Below are 22500 nucleotides of genomic sequence, written 5' to 3'. Positions count from 1 at the left end.
TGTGTTTTGAACTCTATTAGCTTACAGTTGTTTATGCTATAAGATGCAAAGCACTCATAGTTGAATGCTTGAGTATTACCCTGTAGCTTCATTGAAGCTTCAGACACGAAGCATTCAAGCCTTCAACTATGAGTGCACCGCATTCTTTTGCAGAAACAGCTGTAAGCTAAGGAAGTTCATAACATAGTTGTTTATTCCTTTACCATTTTAATTTCTCCTTCTTCTTCTTCTTCTTCTTCTTCTTATTATTATTATTATTATTATGATTATTATTATCCTTCTCCTTCTTCTCCTTCTTCTTCTTCTTCTTATTATTATTATTATTAAAAAATTATGATGTGATTATCTAAGCAACCTGCAGGCACTGGTAGGTCTGTCACAAACCCTAGGATTATCAAATTGGAGCACAGGCTTTTAATGTTAAAAATAGTACGAAACAAGGTTGTGTTTTTGGCACCAGTATTATTTGCACTATTTTTTGCAAAAATGCTGGATTGTGCTTTTTCTGATGTAGAAGAGGGTGTGTACCTTGAATATAGGACAACAGGAGGCATCTTCAACCAACAGCTTTTCAAAGCAGGGACTAAAATTGCACCTCAAGCAATAAGGGACTTACTGTTTGCAGATGATCATGCCCTGTTTGCTCATACATTCGAGGACATCCAATACATCATTGATTGATTTGCAGCAGCAGCCAGATCTCTTGATTTAACTATCAGCATAAAAAAGACTAAACTGCAGTATCAGCCACATCCTGGTAACAGTCTAGAAATTTTGCCCAGTTTGTTTGTTGAACGCAAAGCTCTGAAAACCGTTGATGCTTTTACATATTTGGGTTCTACAATAACAAGTAATGCTAATATCGATGGAAAGGTCCAAACTCATATCGGAAAGGGTAATACAGTTTGAGAAGCTTTATGATTGAATTTGGAATGCTCATGCTGTCTCAGTAAGGACAAAAATTGACATGTATAAGTCAGTTGTCCTAACAACTCTGTTATATGAGGCAGAGATCTGGGCACCTTATTGAAGGCACATCAGTCAGCTGAACTATTTTCATATGAGATGTCTCAAGCTATAATATGCAAGGTTGAGTGGTATAGAGTGAAGAATAGCACTATCCTGGTAATGTGTAGAATATCCTGTATAGGGGCTTTGCTCACAGAGATGCTTAAAATATTAAAACCCAAAATGTTACACAGTGGGCAGAGGCCAAAACCATGTGATCAAAAAGGTTCTTAATTATACAGTCATGCCAGTACCTACACACACATGCACATACACATACATGTTAGCTTTATGCAATATAGGGAATCTGCACATGGGTTAGAAAATAGGTGAATAAACAATTCAACAGATAGACGAGCAGTTGTATGAAGTAAACTATGAAATACTTACTTCTTTTAATGTTCCTTTCTGCTTGTGGAGAACAAAGAATGTGCCCAGTCCAATACCTAATACAATGGGTCCAGCAGCAATTGCCCATCCAATGCCATTAGCCCAGCGTTCTTCATAGCCAACCACAGGTGTGGCGTACACATACCTTATCATGAAATAAGTCAGGAGACACTGAAATAAGAAAAGAAAAAGAAATTTAATTACAGAATATGCCCATCATACTTAATCACAAATCAATATATTTATGGGATTATGTGGTGATTATGCCTTTCTTTTGAACACTAAAGATATTATGTACCAAGTTACTTAGATACTTTCTTGTCACTCACACCATGAGAGATGCAATGAATCAATGATCAATCCATTGGAAACCTGTGACCATTGATGTTCAAAAACTGTGATGTAAATATATTTAATTTTATTTCATTTTATCTAGTTTCAGCTCATGAGCTGTGGCCAACTGGGGCACCGCCATTTGGTGTTGCTACACAATTTTACTTCACGAATTTTACTTCAGGAATTGACATTTGGTGCATAAGAGAGTTTGATGCAGCTGAATATATATGAATAAATTAATAAGTATATAGATGGGAAAGGTAATGTTCAACTATTTCCTAAATTTATGGTGAGAGTTATATTTTATTCAGAAAAAATTGAACCCTCTGTTGGTTATGATGGTGAGGATTCCAGTTGATCTGATCAATGGAACAACCTATTCATGAGATTAATGTGCAAGTGGCTGAGCATTCCACATACTTCTCAAGGAGGTTCAGTTTGACACAGAATGTGACAAGGCTGACCCTTTGAATTACAGGTACAGCTCATTTTTGCCAGGTGAGTGGACTAGAGCAATGTGAAATAAAGTGTCTTGCTCAAGGACACAAGGTGCCATGATTGAGGACAGCTATTTGGATGCTGATGTTTTAACAGTGGCAGGAGGCAAACATATGCACACATGCATGCACATGCATAGAAATATAGAGAGAGGAAGGGAGACAAACATTACAACATATTGGTTTAAAATTTTGGCACAAGGCCAGCAATTTTGGGATAGGGGTTTAGTCAATTACATCAACCCCAGTGTTCAGCTGGTACTTATTTTATTGACTCTGAGAGGATAAAAGACAAAGTTAACCTCAGCAGAATTTGAACTCAGAACATGAAGATGAATGAAATGCTGCTAAGCATTTTGCCCAGCATGCAAACAATTCTGCCAACTCACTGCCTTAAAACATTGCAATATATTAATTGAACACCATTGACGCAAACACTCTCCCTCTCTTCACACACATAGATAAATATGCCCCCATGTGCAGAGAGAGAGAGAGAGAGAGGAGGAGGAGGAAGAGTGAAACATTAAAACGTCTGATGTCAAATAATTCAGTATTGAATCAGTGACACCAAACGGGTGACACCAAAACAGCTGTGCCATAAAACGTCTCATGCCTATTGTCTTAACTAATTCTATAGAAATGAAGAAAGATAACTTACAGCAGCACTGAGTGGTGCTATTCCAAACCACATGGTCATGCAGGCTCGTTCAATTGGGAAATGGAGAGATTCTTGTTTAACTGTAGAAAGACAAGTGAAAATATATCAATAGTCAGTTTTGAATGGATAAATCAATTTCATGTTGTAGGGTTCAGTTATCGCAGGGCTATAGTAGAAGACACTTACTTACTCATGGTGCCATGTAGTGGAATTTAGACCCAAATCATAAGATTGGGGTGCAAACTTTTTAACTATACAGCAATGCCCATGCCTATAAGTGGTATATTACACAATACATACATAATTTAGTGAGCGCTGGGTTGACTGAAATTGTCAAACTTACTTACTGCATATGTGTTTGGAAACCACTGAAGGTTTGTTGATCATTAAATTTTGGCAACAAAACTATCAGAAGATAAGATTAAATGTAGTAGAATATACTTACTATAGGCAATGATAAATGGAACAGTTGTAATCAGAATGAGAACACATAAGTATCTATCAAGGTAGTTGTTGACAAGTGTGTACAGGTGGAATCCTCCCTGAAAGTTGTTAAACAAATGTGTATTAGTTGGATTTAATACATTTGAAAAGATATCTATCTATATATATAAAAATGAGAATGTGTGTCTGTCTGTCTGTCTGTCTGTGTGAATCCCTAAAACTCGAGAACTATGCAACCAATTTCATTCAAATTTTACACATGCCTTACTTAGGGTTCCAGTTGTGTTTTAGTCAAAAAAATTTTGAACTTCTTGCAGAGTTCGAGCCCACGGCAACATAATATCTCCTCCACTATTTAAGTATTACGTGTCAAAAGTGAAACAAAAACACTCATGTCAAATACTTTCACTTCAAAAATGAAACTATTCCACTAACTGAAACAATCACATTTCGATACTGTAATGACAGATACTTTCACAGAGAGAGAAAGAGAGAAAGAGAAAGACAGAAAGAGAGAGAGAGAGACAGAAAGAGAGAGAGAGAGATGTATATGTATACATATACATGTATATGTACACCATTTCGATACTGTAATGACAGATACTTTCAGAGAGAGAGAGAAAGAGAGAGAGAGAAAGAGAAAGAGAGAGCGAGAGAGAGAAAGAGAAAGAGAGAGAGAGAGAGAGAGAGAGATGTATATGTATACATATAGATGTATATGTACATGTATATGTATAGATATAGAGAAAGAGAAAGAGAGAGAGAGAGAGATGTATATGTATACATATAGATGTATATGTACACGTATATGTATAGATGTATATATATATAGATAGATCTATAGGCATACATGTATATGTATACATATGTGTAGATGTATATATATATATATATATATATAGATGTACATGTAATATGTACATATATACATATATACATGCATACAGATATCTATACATATATACACCCATCACACACACATACACATGCACACAAACACACACATTAGTCATTTGTTTTCTTATCCAAAACTACGTCAAAAGTATTGAATGGATCTTTATGAAATTTGGAAATTATATTCTTTGCATAACGGCCATAACTCCCATGAAAATTCATATATTTTTGATGTTGATGAAATTTTAACCCCAACATAATAGATGAGCATTATTTGTAATTCAACGGTACAACAGTGTAAGACTACCCTTTCAGATATACTTACATTGTGATTTCTGCAATGTGGTGCATAAATTGTCAAGTAAATGAGACGCATCTTTGCCTCCACTGATTCACTTGCAAAGTGTTGAGTAAAATTATTTCGTTGCAGACCTCCGGCCATTTTGTTCTGTTGTTAATTCTGTAGATGACCTCAAACACAAAGTCTTTCCCAACTTTAAACAAAACTACCAAAATCACAATTGGCTATGTGAAAGAGCAATATTAGCTCCAAAAAACGTAGGTGTTACAAAAATTAATCAACACCTGATGCATTCTCTTCCCGGCAATCTTCAAACTTACAAGTCTGTTGATACAGTTCCAGATACAAATGAAGTGGTGAACTATCCTCCTGAATTTCTCAATTCGTTGGAGCCTCCAGGACTACCTCCCCACATATTATCACTTAAAGTTGGAACGCCTGTTATGCTGCTCCGCAATCTGGAACCACCAAGACTTTGCAATGGAACACGACTCGTGATAAAGAAAATGATGTCACATGTTATCGAGGCTACCATTCTTTCTGGATGTGCAAAAGGGGATGACGTCTTTATTCCAAGAATTCCTCTTACTCCATCAGGAGCAGACATTCCTTTTACATTCAGAAGACTACAATTCCCCCTTCGTGTGACTTTTGCCATGTCCATAAACAAATCTCAGGGTCAAACACTGTCTGTAGCTGGTCTTCTCTTGGAAGAGCCCTGCTTCTCACATGGACAACTGTATGTTGGCTGCTCAAGAGTGGGCAGCAAAAAAACCTATTTGTATATGCTCCACAAGGGAAAACAAGGAACATTGTTTACAACGAGGTGTTATAATCACAACAGCAAGAAAGTTTGTACATGATCACCTTCTTTTACGAAACTTCATTGACTTTCATATATTTATATTGATATACATATATATACGTGTGTTTGGGTGCGTGTGTGTATATACATCTCTATATATAAAGATGATGCGTAGTCTAGACGGCGTTTTTAGATTTCATTATTCTCTTTAACCCGGGCAACGCCGGGTATTTCTGCTATACACAATAATGCTGGGATGCAGTTACATGTTATAGTTGTAATAAACACATACATAAACACACACACACACATACATAATATACATACATAATATACATACATCAATCAATCAATCAATCAATCACTCAAATTAAATACACAACCGAAAGAGCTACTAATAGTTTCATGCTATGATGATACTTGAACAGACATATTTATAAAATATACCACGCATTTTAAAGCAATCTTTCAGGCTCCATTTATGTGTTATCTCTCTCTCTCTCTCTCTCTCTCCCTTTCCCCTCTCCCCCCTCTCTCTCTCTCTCTCTCTCTCTCTCTCAGTTTCTGCAATGGTTGAAATAGTTTTGATCATATATCAACTTGATTAGGATTGAATTGGGAACAGGGGTTAAACAACATCAAGATGTGTATCCTGGTGAGATATTTACCTGACAAACACATGACAGACTGACCAGCAGTGAGAAAAAGCATACAATGGCAATAGTGTACTCTCGCCTGTTAAGAAATCGATGGAGGGATGTTGGCAATGAGAGTAAGAAGCTGTCCAATACCACTTCCAGATGGATGATCTAAAAAGACATGGGTAGAAAAATATGACAGGACTTACAAGAAAAAGCAAAATGAATACCGCATTTGATGGCATTTAAGATGTGCTTTTTACAGCAAAGCAAAAATGGTACAAAAAATCGCCCAGGGTCTTATATCTGCTATTGCTTTTGTCCATGCATCTTTTATGTTAAAAAAATACAGAAAATAAAAAATAAATATATAGATATTGTGTTTGGAGATAGTAATTTTCTTTTAGTGCCTTATAAGTTTAACACATTCAGAGGTAAAACAAACAAGTAAATGAGTGGAAATCAGACTGGTGAATGTGTTAAATTGTTGTTGTTGTTGGCACTCCGTCGCTTACGACGTCAAGGGTTCCAGTTGATTCGATCAACGGAACAGCCTGCTCGTGAAATTAACATGCAAGTGGCTGAGCACTCCACAGACACGTGTACCCTTAACGTAGTTCTCGGGGATATTCAGCGTGACACAGTGTGACAAGACTGACCCTTTGAATTACAGGCACAACAGAAACAGGAAGTAAGAGTGAGAGAAAGTTGTGGTGAAAGAGTACAGCAGGGTTCGCCACCATCCCTTGCCAGAGCCTCGTGGAGCTTTAGGTGTTTTCACTCAATAAACACTCACAACGCCTGGTCTGGGAATCGAAACCGTGATCCTATGACCACGAGTCTGCTGCCCTAACCACTGGGCCATTGCGCCTCCACTGTGTTAAATAAATAAGGCACTAAAAGAAAATAATTCTCCCCAGACACAATAAAATATGTTTCAATGAATTCATATAGAGAATCTTGCAAACCAAATACAAAAACAAAATAAAATAAATAGGTAAAATGTCTTTTATCAGTCTTTGACCTGCTGCATTAGTTTAGTTGCCATAGGGCAGTGAGCTAACAGAATTTCAAGTGCATTGGACAAAACCTTTAGTGGTATCTCTTCTGATGTCTTACATTCTAAGTTCAAGTACCACCAATGTCAACTTTGCTTTTCATCAAACTAGAGTCAATAAAATAAAATACCAATCAAATTCTGGGGTTGATAGTGTAGAATAACCCTCACCATAAGGAAGACTAAAATACCGTTGGTCTTGTATCCAAAATAGAACCATTTTCTTTAATGGTCATGTTACTTAATTGCTAATGTTTGAGTTTGCAAAATTCTAAGAAGAAAAGACACAGGCCGTTATTTAAGGTGGCAGGCAGTGGGTCTATTGTAAAACTGATGAGTGCTTTGTTGGTTTGTGACAGTCAGTCTAAGATCTCTCCTACTCCCCATAAGAATACGTGCAGCTACAAACCAATGAGGGAAGCACTGTAAGGGAGACTCTAAAAGCAACCAGATCTCATTTAAATGTTGCCGTACCAGCTTATATAAAAGATAAGGATACACAGAATAGCACAGCCCTATCATCATCATTTAATATTCATGTTCGTGTGGGGGGGGGGCGTGTGTGTCATTTTTCAGAGTCACCAAATCTAAGGAGAGGGTAGTAATAAGATAAGCTCAAATTAGAGACATGGTCTTAATACTTGCAGCAAAACAAACTTTGTTGAAGGTATCCCATAGGCTAGATGATAGCAGTGTTAAACTGGGAGATAGATTAAGCCTACCACCCAGGTAGATTATGATGAGACTTTAAAACTCAGAACACAAAGAGCTAGAGCAGATATTGTAAGGCATCCAGTCCAATGATTTCACTTACCCTACATTAATATGTTATTTATCAACCCTCTTTACAAATAAATGCATGGAATTTTGATACAATATAAAGAACATAATGGAAATTAATAGGCACAAGTCAAATTTTGCAACACCACCACATCACATATGAAAAATGAGAGTTTACATCAACAAACCAGAGACCCTGGTACAACTGAAGAACATCAATAGAGAAATCAGAGAAGTGGAGTCTGAAACTCTTGAGGGTGTTATGGTGCAAGTTTTGGAAAGAGCATGGTTGTGTGAAGCTGAAAATGGCTGACATTTAAGAGATGTCATTTTTCATATGTGATGTAGTGGTGTTGCAAAATTTGACTTGTGCCTATTAATTTCCATTATGTCCTTTATATTGTATCAAAATTTCATGCTTTTATCTGTAAATTTAAGGAAGTTATTAGAAATTGAAACCCATCAGTGATTTTTGGGACACCCTGTATGTATGTATATATACATATATGTGTGTGTGTGTGTGTGTGTGCATATGAATACGTCCCTATATTAACATTTAATGTGTACACATACACACATATACACATGCATACACACTCATTCATGTATAACTATACATTCATTGTTCTTGTTTTTATTTTATTTTATTTTAGTCATTATTTATTATCTTCCTTTCCATCTGCTTTCTGAATTATCTCATGAAATCTGAAATGGATTCTTTATTTCCATAAAAGATAATGCAATAGCCATATACAGCAGCGGATTCTAACTTATCACATTTAGTAATTACCTGTACAGAAACTCCTCTACATAGAGGCTCTTGGTACAAAGGTTTCACTTGAAGGTTCAAAATATTTTTATTGGAAAAAAACCCCCATTAAAATTACAATGATAGATAATTTTAACACAAGGCTACAATTTTGTAGTGTAGGTACATAGTCAATTGAATTCATCATTTATTATACCGCTTCCATTTTCATAGACACATGGTTAGGAGAATGAAAGTGAAAGTAAATGCTGGTGTTATTTGAACTCAGGGATGGCACTTAACAAGAATATTGGACAACTCATCACCATTATTTATCCCATTGCAGCTACAACTGATCCATTTCTAACTCTCTCCTGAATGTGGGTAGCAATGTAGCATCCCTACAGCTAGGACCTGCTCTGATTCACTCCCTTCTCTCATACCTTAATCCTTATCTGCTAGTATAAAGCCCCTCAAGTTTTGTAGGTGTGCAAGTTATCATGACCTTAATAGTGATGCTAGCATGAAAAAAATATCCAGTGCACACTGTATGAGACAGTATCAAAAAGTTCCCAGACTAGTACAGTTCTATATGTAAGAGACGAGGAATTATGTACATTATTTACATTCGACAGATTTTGCAACACCACCACATCACATATGAAAAATGAGAGTTTACATCAACAAACCAGAGACCCTGGTACAACTGAAGAACATCAATAGAGAAATCAGTGTGTATGACAAAAACACATTGTTTAACACTTGCATATATGCACAAATACACATACAAACTGAAGAACATCAATAGTGAGAGTTTCATGCATTTAGTATGTGTATGACTCTGTGTGTGTGTGTGTGTGTGTGTGTGTGTGTGTGTGTTTGTGTGCCCGCACGCGCGCATGCATGTATCAATACATAAATGTATTTGTAGGTGTGCAAGTTATCATGACCTTAATAGTGATGCTAGCATGAAAAAAATATGTGTGTATGTTTGTATGTGTATTTGTGCATATATGCAAGTGTTAAACAATGTGTTTTTGTCATACACACTGATTTCTCTATTGATGTTCTTCAGTTGTCCCAGTGATTCCTGATGGGCCGGGAGCATTTCCTGGCTTCATAATCTTAATTGCTTTATCTACTAGGTGTATTGATGTGAACAGGAAAAATAGAACTAAAAATATGACTGTATATTTTTATTAATATTTAGTTCAACTAACAGAGTGACTCAAAGCCTGAGAGTTTCATGCATTTAGTATGTGTATGACTCTGTGTGTGTGTGTGTGTGTGTGTGTGTGTTTGTGTGCCCGCACGCGCGCATGCATGTATCAATACATAAATGTATTTGTAGTTTATTTCTGTGTGTATGTTTGTATGTGTATTTGTGCATATATGCAAGTGTTAAACAATGTGTTTTTGTCATACACACTCTGCCTAATTAAAAGAGTTAGCAAGGCTACACACTGTTGTATAAAAAGTGTTTTCTCCTTTGATGTGATTGTTGAAATAAACCTACCTGATGAAGCAGTGCCAGTAAGAAAAAAGACAGATAGACCATCGAAGCAATAACTGGAGATAAATTGTATTGAGAGAATGTATTGGCAACCGATACCAGTAACACGGGAAGACCTGCAAAGAGAAGGGAAATTATCACGTGTTATTTCATCATCATTGTTTAACATCTGCTTTCCATGCTGGCATGGATTGGACAGTTTGATACGGAGCTGGCCAGCTGGGAGCTGTCCAGATTCTAATCGTCTTTTGTGACATGGGTTCTATGACTGGATGCCCTTCCTAATGCCAACTACTTAATAGAGTGTGTTGGGTGCTTTTTACATGCCACCGGGTGGAGGCACAATGGCCCAGTGGTTAGGGCAGCGGACTCGCGGTCATAGGGTCGCAGTTTTGATTCCCAGACCGGCGTTGTGAGTATTTATTGAGCGAAAACACATAAAGCTCCACGAGGCTCTGGCAGGAGATGGTGGTGAACTCTGCTGTACTCTTTCACCACAACTTTCTCTCACTCTTACTTCCTGTTTCTGTTGTGCCTGTAATTCAAAGGGTCAGCCTTGTCACACTGTGTCACGCTGAATATCCCCAAGAACTACGTTAAGGGTACACGTATCTATGGAGTGCTCAGCCACTTGCACGTTAATTTCACGAGCAGGCTGTTCCATTGATCAGATCAACTGGAACCCTTGACATCGTAAGCGACGGAGTGCCAACAACAACATGCCACCGGCATAGGTGTTTTTACGCTAGCACCAGCACAGGTGATCATTACACAACACCAGCATGGGTGTATTTACACAACACCAGCATGGGTGTGTTTATACAGCACTGGCACAGATGATTTTTACACAGCACCGCATAGGTACATTCACACAGCACTGGCAAAGGTGGGTTTACACAGCACTGGTACAGGTGATACTTATGTAGCACTGGCTCCTGAAAGGACAAGCCTGTATGTATGGAAGGCAGCGATTTTACTAGCCCCTTTGTTACCATATTTCTACTGACACTCAATCCAATCAATCCAAACTTCACTCTATCCTGAACATCAACTGGGAAGATCACATCACCAATAACTCTGTGCTTGAAAGATCAGGTCTCTTGAGCATCGAAGCTTTGATCATTGAACATCGTCTCCGATGGTCAGGTCACATCCGTCGGATGAATGAACATCGCTTTCCCAAGATCTGTCTCTACGGTGAACTGTCTGAAGGAAAACGTCCTCATGGAGCCCCCTTGAGGCGGTACAAGAACCAACTCAAATCAGCCTTGAAAAGCACCAACATTGACCCCGCACACTGAGAGGATATCTCGGTAAACACACCATCAAAACAGGTTCAGCGGACTTTAAGAAAGCCCAAGTCACATGAGCTGAACTCAAGAGACGGGAGAGAAAGCAGCGCCTTCTCCTTCCCAAACCAACCCCTTCTATCTCTTGTCCACAATGTCCCCGCATGTTTCATGCAACCCTTGGATTGTGGAGCCATCTGTGGTTCAAACACCCAGGAAAATGAACTGGATTGCAAGCTCGGAAACACGAGACGCAGCCAACAACAACAACTGACACTCACTGCCTTTCAATTACTTTCATCATATTCAAATTACATTGGAATACGATGAAGAATTTAGTAAGATAACTTTCATTATTAAGCTGGTGTAAAGTGGCAAGCTGACAGAATTATTACCATGCTGAGCAAAGTGCTTAGCGGCATTCTGTCCTTCTTTATATTCTGAGTTCAAATTTTGCTGAGGTTGACTTTGCCTTTCATCTTTTCAAGGTTGATAAAATAAGTACCAGTTGAGCACTGGAATCGATATAATTGACTTACTACCTCCCCAACAATTGCTGGTGTTGTGCCAAAATTTTAAACTTTTATTATATTATAATCATCATTATTAGTAGTAGTACTATTAAGGCAGTGAGCTGGCAGAATCATTAGCATGCCAGCAGAAATGCTAAATGGCATTTTGTCTGTCTTTACATTCTGAGTTCAAATTCCACTGAGACTGACTTTGCCTTTTATCCTTTCATGGTTGATAAAATATGTACTAGTTGAGTACTGGGTTCGATGTGATCGTCTACTCCGCTCCCCCCAAATTCCAGGCCTTGAGCCTATAATAGAAAGGATTATTATTATTATTATCATTAAGGTGGCGAACAGGCAGAATCATTAACATGCTGGGCAAAATGCTTAATGGTATTTCATCCATCTTTACATTCTGAGTTCAAATACCACGGAGGTCAACTTTGCCTTTCATCCTTTCAGGGGCCGATAAAATTAAGTACCAGTTGAGCACTGGGTCGATGTAATCAACTTAATCTCTCCCTCAAACTCACTGGCCTTGTGCCAAAATTTGAAACCATTATTAAGCTGTTGTTTGGGACTTAAATTATCATAAAATTTTGATGGAAGTTTTATTCAGATCATTGCAAAGCATAAAGTTAGGTGGGTTGGTATCAAAAGGGTAAAACGGAACCATGATCAATGACAATCAAAATGTGACCATTCCTTCTTTATACTTTATATACAGAGTGTTAAACAGTGCATTATCCAATGTGTCTTGTTTTTCTTTTTAAATAAAATAAAAACAGCTGAGAGTATTTGGATTACATTTGGATGTATTTCTAGTAAAGCAAACAATCACATACAGGCTCTCTGATTGGCTAGCTACATGAATTTATGCAAAATTAAAGCTACTTCAGGTCCAAGAAACTCAGACTGTTTTTTGTGATAAATTTAGAAAAATTCAGGCTCAAATAAACTCTCTCCCTCTCTCTCTCTCTCTCTGTCTCTCTCTCTCTCTCTCTCTCTCTCTCTCTCTCTTCCCCTCTCACACACACATACACAGACACACATACACCCCCCCATCTCCACACACACACACACACACACACACACACACACACACACAGAGAATCATCTAATAGTTCTTGACTCAGAAAAAAACAGGCTCCTGTGTATATATCTTTTTTATTTTTACCTTTTACTTATTTCAGTCATTGGATTGCAGCCATACTGCAAGTGGGACATGGTCACCTAAGCACACTCAACAAGACAGTAATTCTGAATAAGAGCTGACTTGTACTACAATGACAACCCATCCAAGCCATTCTAGGAAGGAAAGTAGAGGTAAAATGATGAGGATTATGTATATATAATCTTTTCTATTCTAGGCACAAGGCCCGAAATTTGGGGAAAATTTCGAACCTGGGTTCTCATTCCTAAAGTTTTTTTCGATGTGGTTGTTGTTGTTGTTGTTGTTGTTGTTGTTCAGGTCACTGCTTGGAATCGAACTCGGAATCTTGGGATAGTAGCCCGCACTCTAAACCACTAGATGAGGACAAATATCCATCGAATGTAAATAATGTACATAATTCCTCATCTCTTAAATATAGAACTATATATATCATGGTTGTGGCTGATGCTGGTGTCATGTAACTGCCAACTGTGCTGATAGCATGTAAAAAGCACTTTTCAATTGTTGGGCCTCACAGAGGCAATGACGAATGGCCGAAACCTTTGGCATTATGCCGTGCTTGAGAAGAAGACCCATCAAGTCAAGTAAAATTGTAGCCATAGCAGATACTGGTGTCATGCAAATGGCACTCATACAGGTGGCACATAAAGGCACCTATTACACTCTCAGAATGGTTGGGGTTAGGAAGGACATCCAGCCATAGAAACTATGCCAAACCAGACTGGAGTCTGGTGCAGCCTTCCAGCATGCCAGCCCTGGTCAAACTGTCCAACCCATGCCAGCATGGACGACGGACGTTAAATGATGACGATATATATCAACACGTTTTTTTCATTCTCTTTCTATTCATTTCCTCTAATTCCTTTCAGTCAGAGAGCATAGGCTCGAAACATAAAATACTTTTCTATTTTTCCCAAGCATCAAACTAATACACTTGCTTATTGTTCCAACACCTGTCTTTGTCTTTGTTTTTCTATAAATTTGAACTATATATCTATCTATCTATCTATCTATCTATCTATATATATATATATATATATATATATATATATATATATATATAGGATATAGTTTTAATAGTGATAACCACTAAATCCAAGATTTGAAAACAGAACTTAAGCTTACTTAGTTACCTAAAACATAATAAACAACATTTAAAACTAAAATATAAAATATTATCAGAGAGCCAGCATCTTTGTATGAATATATTACATATAACATGCCAATTAAAACCAGCACACTTTATAGTATGTATGCCTGCAAGAACTATTATATCCCACTAAGTTACTTCATTAACTAAAACGGTGTTGCCAGCTTCAGTGTTTTATGCTCAATCTAGCACATAATGTGTAGCAGTATAAACTGTCTAACAGAGAGATCTTCATGTCAGGTTATCATAGCATCAGCCCCTACACCATTAGGCAGAATATGTCAAACCCAATCTCAAAACAACATTCTCTGGGGCTGAAAAGAGAAACCCCATGTTGTTTTTCTTAAATGATATATTTACTTGGATATCTTCTCAAATAGTATATAATCTCATAATGATGTTTTTACATAGATACACAAAAAAAAAAAAGGCCTCAGGTTTAGATGAGGAATGTTTTAGAAAAAGAGCGTTAGTTGTATAAGTGAAATGTTTACAATCAAGAATCAAAACCAGGGCATTTACTAAGCTCACCAATAACCTACTGTCCTACTATACTTTCTGACAAATTGTAAGGGTTTTTGTTAATAAATTGAAGTTTTTTTTTGTCTTTAATATTCTCAGCTTGACTGTGAATAACAAATAACTTTAGAAGTTTGTAATGAAGAAAAGATGTCCCATTTTTATTACAAATACTTCCAGACTTTTCATATGTATCATATGTAAGCCTTTAAGATAAAATACTTAAAGGACATTTAAGACCTCAGTGGAAGACCATGCAAGTAAAGAGACCACACTTATGAATGGCAAATTATAGAGCATGTTTCTTGGCAGGCATATAGTTAATTTACTGATAAATTAGACATGAAATTGACAACTTTTTCACAAAGACAAGATTACTTTAACATAATACCTGTCACATACATGTCAGATTCTTCCTTCTATTTGTCTCTTGAACTTCCAGCTGTGGGGTTCCAGTATTACATAAGCTATATTCCAACTTTATACCACAAACAGTAGGATATTCTGACCATCATCATGCTGTTATGCTTCTAAAGTCCCATGGTGATATTTGTTTTTATGCTTATTGTTTGTTTTTATGTATAGTCATATATAAAAACAGTCAAACATTAAAGGAGCACTCAATACTTTTCTGTAGAGTAACATATTTAATGTGTGTGTGTGTGTATTTTTAGTGTGAGGGTGCCAGACCTAGTGGTTAGGGTGTTGCACTCATGACTGTGAGATCATTTCAATTCCTGGACAGGCAGTGTGTTGTGTTCTTGAGCAAAGCACTTAATCTCATGTTGCTCTGCAATCACTTTAACACCTGATGTGAGGTACACTGTGCACCTGTTTAGGCAATATCAATTTGATGGCAGGTGTGAGCTAATGAGCTAATGTGCAATACAAGCACCTGATCACTATAAACAAATCATTTGCACAGGTTGTTCAGTATGAATTATCAGAACCATCTTTCTTAGACTACAAGAGACTACCAACATACTTTTTAATATATTTGTACATGGAAAAGGTTAAAAGTATTTTGAAGTTTAGGCTATGTGGCTTTCATTGGACAATTTAATGAAAGCTGCATAGCTAAGATTTTCAAGTAATCTTTCCTTTATAAAAATAATATCATCAACATCGTTTTAATATCCACTTCCTCCTTGCTTGCATAAATTTGATAGGGTTTATTGAAGCAGATTTTCTATGGCAGGATGCCCTTCCTGTCACCAGCTTTTACCTGCTTTGAAGCAATGTAATATCTTTCCATTGCCAGGTATGTGTTTCACAGAATATTGAAAATGAACGACATTCATTTGACACAACCTCATGATGTCAAGATAAGGAGAGAAAGAGAGAGAGAGAGAGAGAGAGAGAGAGAGACAGAGAGACACACACACACACACACACACACACACATTTATGGTGTAAAATATTTATGTCAAACAACACCAATATTTACCTTGTTTCATTCCTGAAGTTGAGGACAACACACCACCAATATCTTGAGGGTTGATGTAGGGAACAATGGCTACAAGAAGCCAATGTGGTAGAAGTCCATATGTTAACAGTAGTAACATCCATGCACTGTGGAGTACATACAATACAAAGAGCTGTGAAAGAATCTCAAATATACATATTTATACAGATATCTAAATCAATAATAGAAACTTTGCAATTGTTCACATGGTTATGTGTGGTTAATTAAAGAAGTAACTATTTTTGTGCTGTGTTATACATCTCTTTCTCATGCATATATTGCAAAATTTACACAATCACAAGATGAATTCCAATTAGTTAGTTCTTACTACCTACTGTAAACTCTCTCTTATGCATGTCTCAAACAATTAGACCTCTCAAACAACTAACACCCAGAAAAATAAATAAATAAAAGAAAATGTCTTAACTAGAAACAAGAGAATTTGTACTAATCTGTGTTAATCTAATTGCTATTAACATAAAGTATCTACTGTATTTAAAATGGATCATTACTTCTCAAATTACAGTGTTTTATTTAACAATAGCGGTTTTATATTAAGTTAATTAACAATACCAGTATTTATTTGATAATTCTTTCTTTCTTTCTTGCCTTTAACCCTCCAACGCGGAGTATAGGCCACTTATAATTGAATTCCATGTCACATAATTTCTCGCTTCTGTACTTATACTCTGCCATGAATGTCCCCCTTTCTCTAGTTCCTTTTGTGTTGATCTACGCCACGAGTTCTTAGGCCTACCCCTCTTTCTATATCCATCCGGATTCCACTGTAAAGCACTTTTCACTGCATTTGGTGTGTCCTTTCTAATTGTGCTACCAATCCACTTCCACTTTTTTTTAAATATTTGCTCTCTAATCAAAACTCGATTCATTCTTTGCCATATCTCCATATTGCTTATGTGTTCGGGCCATCTGGTTTTAAGTATACTATGCAAGCACTTGTTGATGAATGATTGTATTTTCTTATTTGACTTAACTGTTGTTCGCCATGTCTCAGCTCCATACAATAACACCGCTTGTCTTGTCGTATTAATTTATTTAATAATACCTGTATTATATTAGGTTAATGCAAGTTGTTCTTTCCATAGATCAGTGTTTCTCAACAAGTTTTTGCCTATGGGCCCTTTTGATTCCTATTTTACTTTACTGGATCCCCATATTCATTCAATGTCTTAAAAAAACATCCTTTTATATTCCAGCAAGTTGCCAGATGACTCGGGAGCTGTTCGCAATCATCTACTCAGGTCCAAGAATGAACTTAAACAATGATGATGATTGCATGCTAACAAAACACTTATTAATTATACAGTGCTTCAGTGCTCCACAATTATACTTGTGCCAGCAGAATAAGGGAGACTTTATGGTTGTTCAACTTGTGAGAAATAACAGCTAAATTTCTCTTAGATTGCACCTTATTGTCTTAAAGTAGGGAAGGACATAATAGATAACATATTCCTAAACATTGCTAAAATGGCAGGATGGATACAGGTGGAATGCCTTTGATTATAATTCTGCTCAATCAGAGCTTGTTGTTGTTGTTGGCACTCCGTCGCTTACGACGTCGAGGGTTCCAGTTGATCTGATCAATCGAACAGCCTGCTCATGAAATTAACGTGCAAGTGGTTGAGCACTCCACAGACACGTGTACCCTTAACGTAGTTCTCGGGGATATTCAGCATGACACAGTGTGACAAGGCTGGCCCTTTGAATTACAGGCACAACAGAAACAAGAAGAAAGAGTGAGAGAAAGTTGTGGTGAATGAGTACAGCAGGGTTCGCCACCATCCCCTGCTGGAGCCTTGAGGAGCTTTAAGTGTTTTCACTCAATAAACACTCACAACACCCAGTCTGGGAATCGAAACCGCGATCCTATGACCGCGAGTCCGCTGCCCTAACTACTGGGCCGTTGCGCCTCCACTCAATCAGGGCTAACATGAAGCTAAACAACAACAGCCACCCATTTATTGCTGGGCTCAAGTGTATTTAATCATAGAAATTTAAGTGAATGTATGACATTATTATCTTATAGCATCTCCCCATAAGAAAATTAGAAATAGTGACTGAATGTTGAATACTCACGTGTTGAGTAAAACTTTCTTGTTTGGCAGATGACTTCCCAGCATGGGAACAACTCCAGACCACAAACCCATACTATAGATATGCATTATAAGAGCATCCATCCAAGTCTGCAAAAAAAAAAGAAAAAAACGAAACGAAAATATTATTGAAAAAAAATTGATGTAGTGTTAGGAAAAACATAAACTATCATTCAGTGATGACATGTCATATATATAGACATGCATCACATAAGAAACACAATATGAGGGAAGTGGTTGTGGGTGATGGTGGTGGTGGTGGTGGCGGCAGTGGGAACAGCAGTGGTAGTCACTGTCCCCTGTTATTCATCATAATCCTCCAGGCAATAACAGAGGAGTTCAAGGCAGGTTGCCCCTGGGATCTCCTCTATGCTGATGACCTGGCCCTCATAGCAGAATCACTACCAGAACTAGAGAAGAAATTTCAAGTGTGGAAGCAAGGTTTAGAATCGAAGGGCCTTAAAGTCAATGTTGCAAAGACCAAAGTTCTAGTAAGTAGGAAGGCGAACACATCACACACCCCTTCAGGTAGGTGGCCTTGCTTGATCTGTAGAAAAAGTATAGGTAGAAACTCCATAAGATGTACCCAGTGTAAACTATGGACACATAAGAGGTGCAGCAACATCAAAGGAAGATTAACCAGGAAGGTAGCTTTTGTATGCAGCAGATGCACAGGAGCAATAAATACCACAGATGCTCAGAAAACAGATTTCATCACATGCCATGGTGAGAAACTAGAAGTAGTTGATAGCTTCTGCTACCTAGGTGACCAAGTCTGTAGTGAGGGTTGATACTGAGAGAGTGTTACCACTAGAATAAGAATAGCCGGGGCAAAGTTCAGAAAGCTTCTACCCCTACTGGTGACAAAGAGCCTCTCGCTCAGAGTGAAAGGTAGGTTTTATGATGCATGTGTGCGAACTGCCATGCTTCACGGCTGTTAAATATGGGCCGTGACTGCTGAAGACATGCGTAGGCTCAAAAGAAATGAGGCAGCAAGCTGGCAGAAACGTTAGCAAGCTGGGCAAAATGCTTAGTGGTATTTCGTCTGCCGTTACGTTCTGAGTTCAAATTCCGCTGAGGTCGATTTGCCTTTCATCCTTTCGGGGTCAATAAATTAAGTACCAGTTATGCACTGGAGTTGATGTAATCGACTTAATACCTTTGTCTGTCCTTGTTTGTCCCCTCTATGTTTAGCCCCTAGTGGGCAATAAAGAAATAAGAAATGAAGCTAGTATGATCCGCTGGATGTGTAATGTCAGTGTGCACACTGAGTGTAAGCACCCTGGGAGAAATGTTAGACATAAGAAGCATTGGATGTGGCATGCAAGAGAGATGTTTGTGTTGGTATGGTCATGTACTGTGGATGGACGAGGAGAGCCGTGTGAAGAAGTGCCACTCCCAAACAGTGGAAAGAATCCGGGATAAAGGGAGACCTAGGAAGACATGGGATGAGGTGGTGAAGCATGACCTTCAAATGTTGGGCTTCACAGAGGCAATGATGAAAGACCGAAACCTCTGGAGATATGCTGTGACTGAGAAGACCCAGCAAATAAAGTTAGTTCACAGCTGTAATCTACACCAGTGTCACATGACCAGCCCTCTCAAAAGTACCTTGGATCGTAGGGCGACATACTGTGCTTGAGGAGACCTATTGAGTCAAGTACATCAACATCAACATCAAAATCAAATCAAATCAAATTAAAATCAAATGGAAATTGTTGTTGTGACCCTCGTGCCGGTGGCACCAATGTCTTTCTTAGCATGATTTCTGAAATTGAATGCTCATCCTTATGCTGATCATAACACATAGTTTACTAACACTCTTGAGGTTGCCAAATATCTTGCAAAACAAAACTCCTTGATTGAATTTGGGGTGGATATCAAAGGAGATGGCTTAATGCCAGGTTTGTTAGGTAAGGGTATGACAGAGGAAAAGGAACAGTTGTCTTGCTGTGGAGGAGATACAGGGATGTCCCAGCTAGGAAAGGAGAGAAGATGATGATGATGATGAGGTGTTAGGACATACCTTCAAAGGATGAGTTGATGAATGTGAAGGCAATTGGGATAGAGGAACAGGTGAGGGAGATAGGGGCTGAGGGACAAAAGGTAAGGTTGCAAAAGTGTTAGGCAAGCAACAGAGGATTAGAGGTAAATAATATAGGGATATAGGTGATGCAGTGACCACCAAGTAGGGAAAAGCACATGGTCATTGGTGAAAGGGCATATGGTCAATGGAAATATATTTTATCAATTTGACCAGCCGTGAAATTCTAGGTTATAAAAGCATAAAAAAGATTTTCTAAATTGTTAAAAGCAAATTTTGGTAAAAAAAAAAAAAAAAAATTCATACTTAGGAAAACAATTTAAAAATATAATTACTTACCTTTGGATCTCCAAGATGATTTTTAATGGCTTGACCAACTTCATTCTTCACTTCATCCTCAGTTTTCGAGATGTCAAAGTATCCCAAGAACATATAACTAAAGGTTTTTTCAGCTGTTGGGACTACAGCATGGCCGTAGATGAGGACAATGCCCAAAAGTCCCATAGTGACTGGACACAAAACCATAAATACCTAAAAAAAAAACAAGAAAATGATGATTCAATCTACTAAGTTCTTCTTACTCTTCCTCCTCCTCATCATCATCTTCATTCATATCTCATTATTATCATCATTATAAAGGCAGTGAGCTGGCAGAGTCGTTAGCATGCTGGACAAAATACTTAGTGGTATTTTGCCCATTGCTATGTTCTGAGTTCAAATTCTGCTGCGGTTGACTTTGCCTTTCATCATTCAGGGTCGATAAATTAAGTACCAGTGAAATTTTGGGATCGATGTAATTGACTAGTCATCTCACCCAAAACTTCAGGCTTTGTGCCTATAATAGAAAGGGTTATTATCATCATCATCATTATAGGTGCCGGAGTGGTTGTGTGGTAAGTAGCTTGCTTACCAACCACATGGTTCTGGGTTCATTCCCACTGCGTGGCACCTTGGGCAAGTATTTTCTACTATAGCCTCGGGCCGACCAAAGCCTTGTGAGTGGATTTGGTAGAGGGAAACTGAAAGAATCCCATCGTATATATGTATATGTATATGTGTGTGTGTTTGTCCCTCCAACATTGCTTGACAACCGATGCTGGTGTGTTTACGTCCCCGTAACTTAGCGGTTCGGCAAAAGAGACCGAAAGAATAAGTACTAGGCTTACAAAGAATAAGTCCTGGGGTCGATTTGCTCGACTAAAGGCGGTGTTCCAGCATGGCCACAGTCAAATGACTGAAACAAGTAAAAGAGTAAAAGAGTAGATGAGTATAAAGGTGGTGAGCTGGAAGAGTGCTTGCACACCACGCAAAATGGTTAACAGCATTTTGTCTGTCTTCATGCTCTGAGTTAAAATTTTGTCATGGTCAACTTTTGCCTTTCCTCCCTTTCAGAGGTTGATGAAACAAGTACCAGCTGAACACTGGGGTCGATGTGATTGACTTACCCACTTCCCAAAGATTTCCGGCCTTGTGCCAAAATTTGAAATTAAAAGCGGTGAGCTGGTAGAATCATTAGCACACCAGTGAAATGCTTAGCAGTATTTCATCTGACAATACATTCTGAGTTCAAATGCAGGGTTGACTTTGCCTGTTATCCTTTTGGGGGTCAATAAAATAAGTACCAGTTGAGTACTGGGGTTGATGTAATCATTTAACCCCTTCCACCAAATTTCAGGCTTTGCGCCTGTAGTAGAAAGGTTTATTAGCATCATTATAAGGCAGCAAGCTGGCAGAATCATTGGCATACTGGGTCAAATGCTTAGCAGCATTTCATCCATTTTCATGAATAAGCTAGTGAGCTGGCAGAATTGTTAGCATGCTGGTCAAAATGTTTAGTGGTTGTTCATTCATTTGTACATTCTGAGTTCAAATTCTGCCAAGGTCACCTTTGCATTTCATCCTTTCAAGGTCAATAAAATAATTACCAGTTGAACACTGGGGTTAGTGTAATCAACTTACTACTGAAGTTTCTGGCCTTGTGCCAAAATTTGAAACCATTATTATCATCATCAGGATAGTGGATTGGCAGAATTATGAGAGTATTAGGAAAAATGCCTTCAGGTATTTGTTCCAGCCCTTCATGATTTGAGTTCAAATCCTATCAAGGTCAATTTTGCCTTTCATTTTTATCAGGAACAATAGAATAAAGTACAAGTTAAGT

The 22500-nt window shown here is 37.9% G+C and overlaps 1 protein-coding gene across 1 annotated transcript in view; it reads right to left on the bottom strand.

The window, feature by feature from the left end:
* The window catches only part of LOC106874357 (sodium- and chloride-dependent taurine transporter), a 143110-nt gene that overhangs the window by 927 nt on the left and 119683 nt on the right, over nucleotides 1-22500 (bottom strand). The window contains exons 6-13 of the mRNA XM_089347340.1: nucleotides 20679-20870; nucleotides 18279-18385; nucleotides 16164-16288; nucleotides 10073-10185; nucleotides 6002-6142; nucleotides 3335-3431; nucleotides 2890-2969; nucleotides 1399-1569 (exon numbers count right to left, since the gene is read on the bottom strand). Of these exons, the coding sequence (XP_089203466.1) occupies nucleotides 1399-1569; nucleotides 2890-2969; nucleotides 3335-3431; nucleotides 6002-6142; nucleotides 10073-10185; nucleotides 16164-16288; nucleotides 18279-18385; nucleotides 20679-20870 (1026 nt within the window). The remainder of the gene's footprint in view (nucleotides 1-1398; nucleotides 1570-2889; nucleotides 2970-3334; nucleotides 3432-6001; nucleotides 6143-10072; nucleotides 10186-16163; nucleotides 16289-18278; nucleotides 18386-20678; nucleotides 20871-22500) is intronic.

The sequence above is a fragment of the Octopus bimaculoides genome, chromosome 2 (genome assembly GCF_046866305.1).
Source record: "Octopus bimaculoides isolate indiv1 chromosome 2, ASM4686630v1, whole genome shotgun sequence".
NCBI lineage: Eukaryota > Metazoa > Mollusca > Cephalopoda > Octopoda > Octopodidae > Octopus > Octopus bimaculoides.
This window is presented reverse-complemented; position numbering and strand designations above follow the sequence as displayed.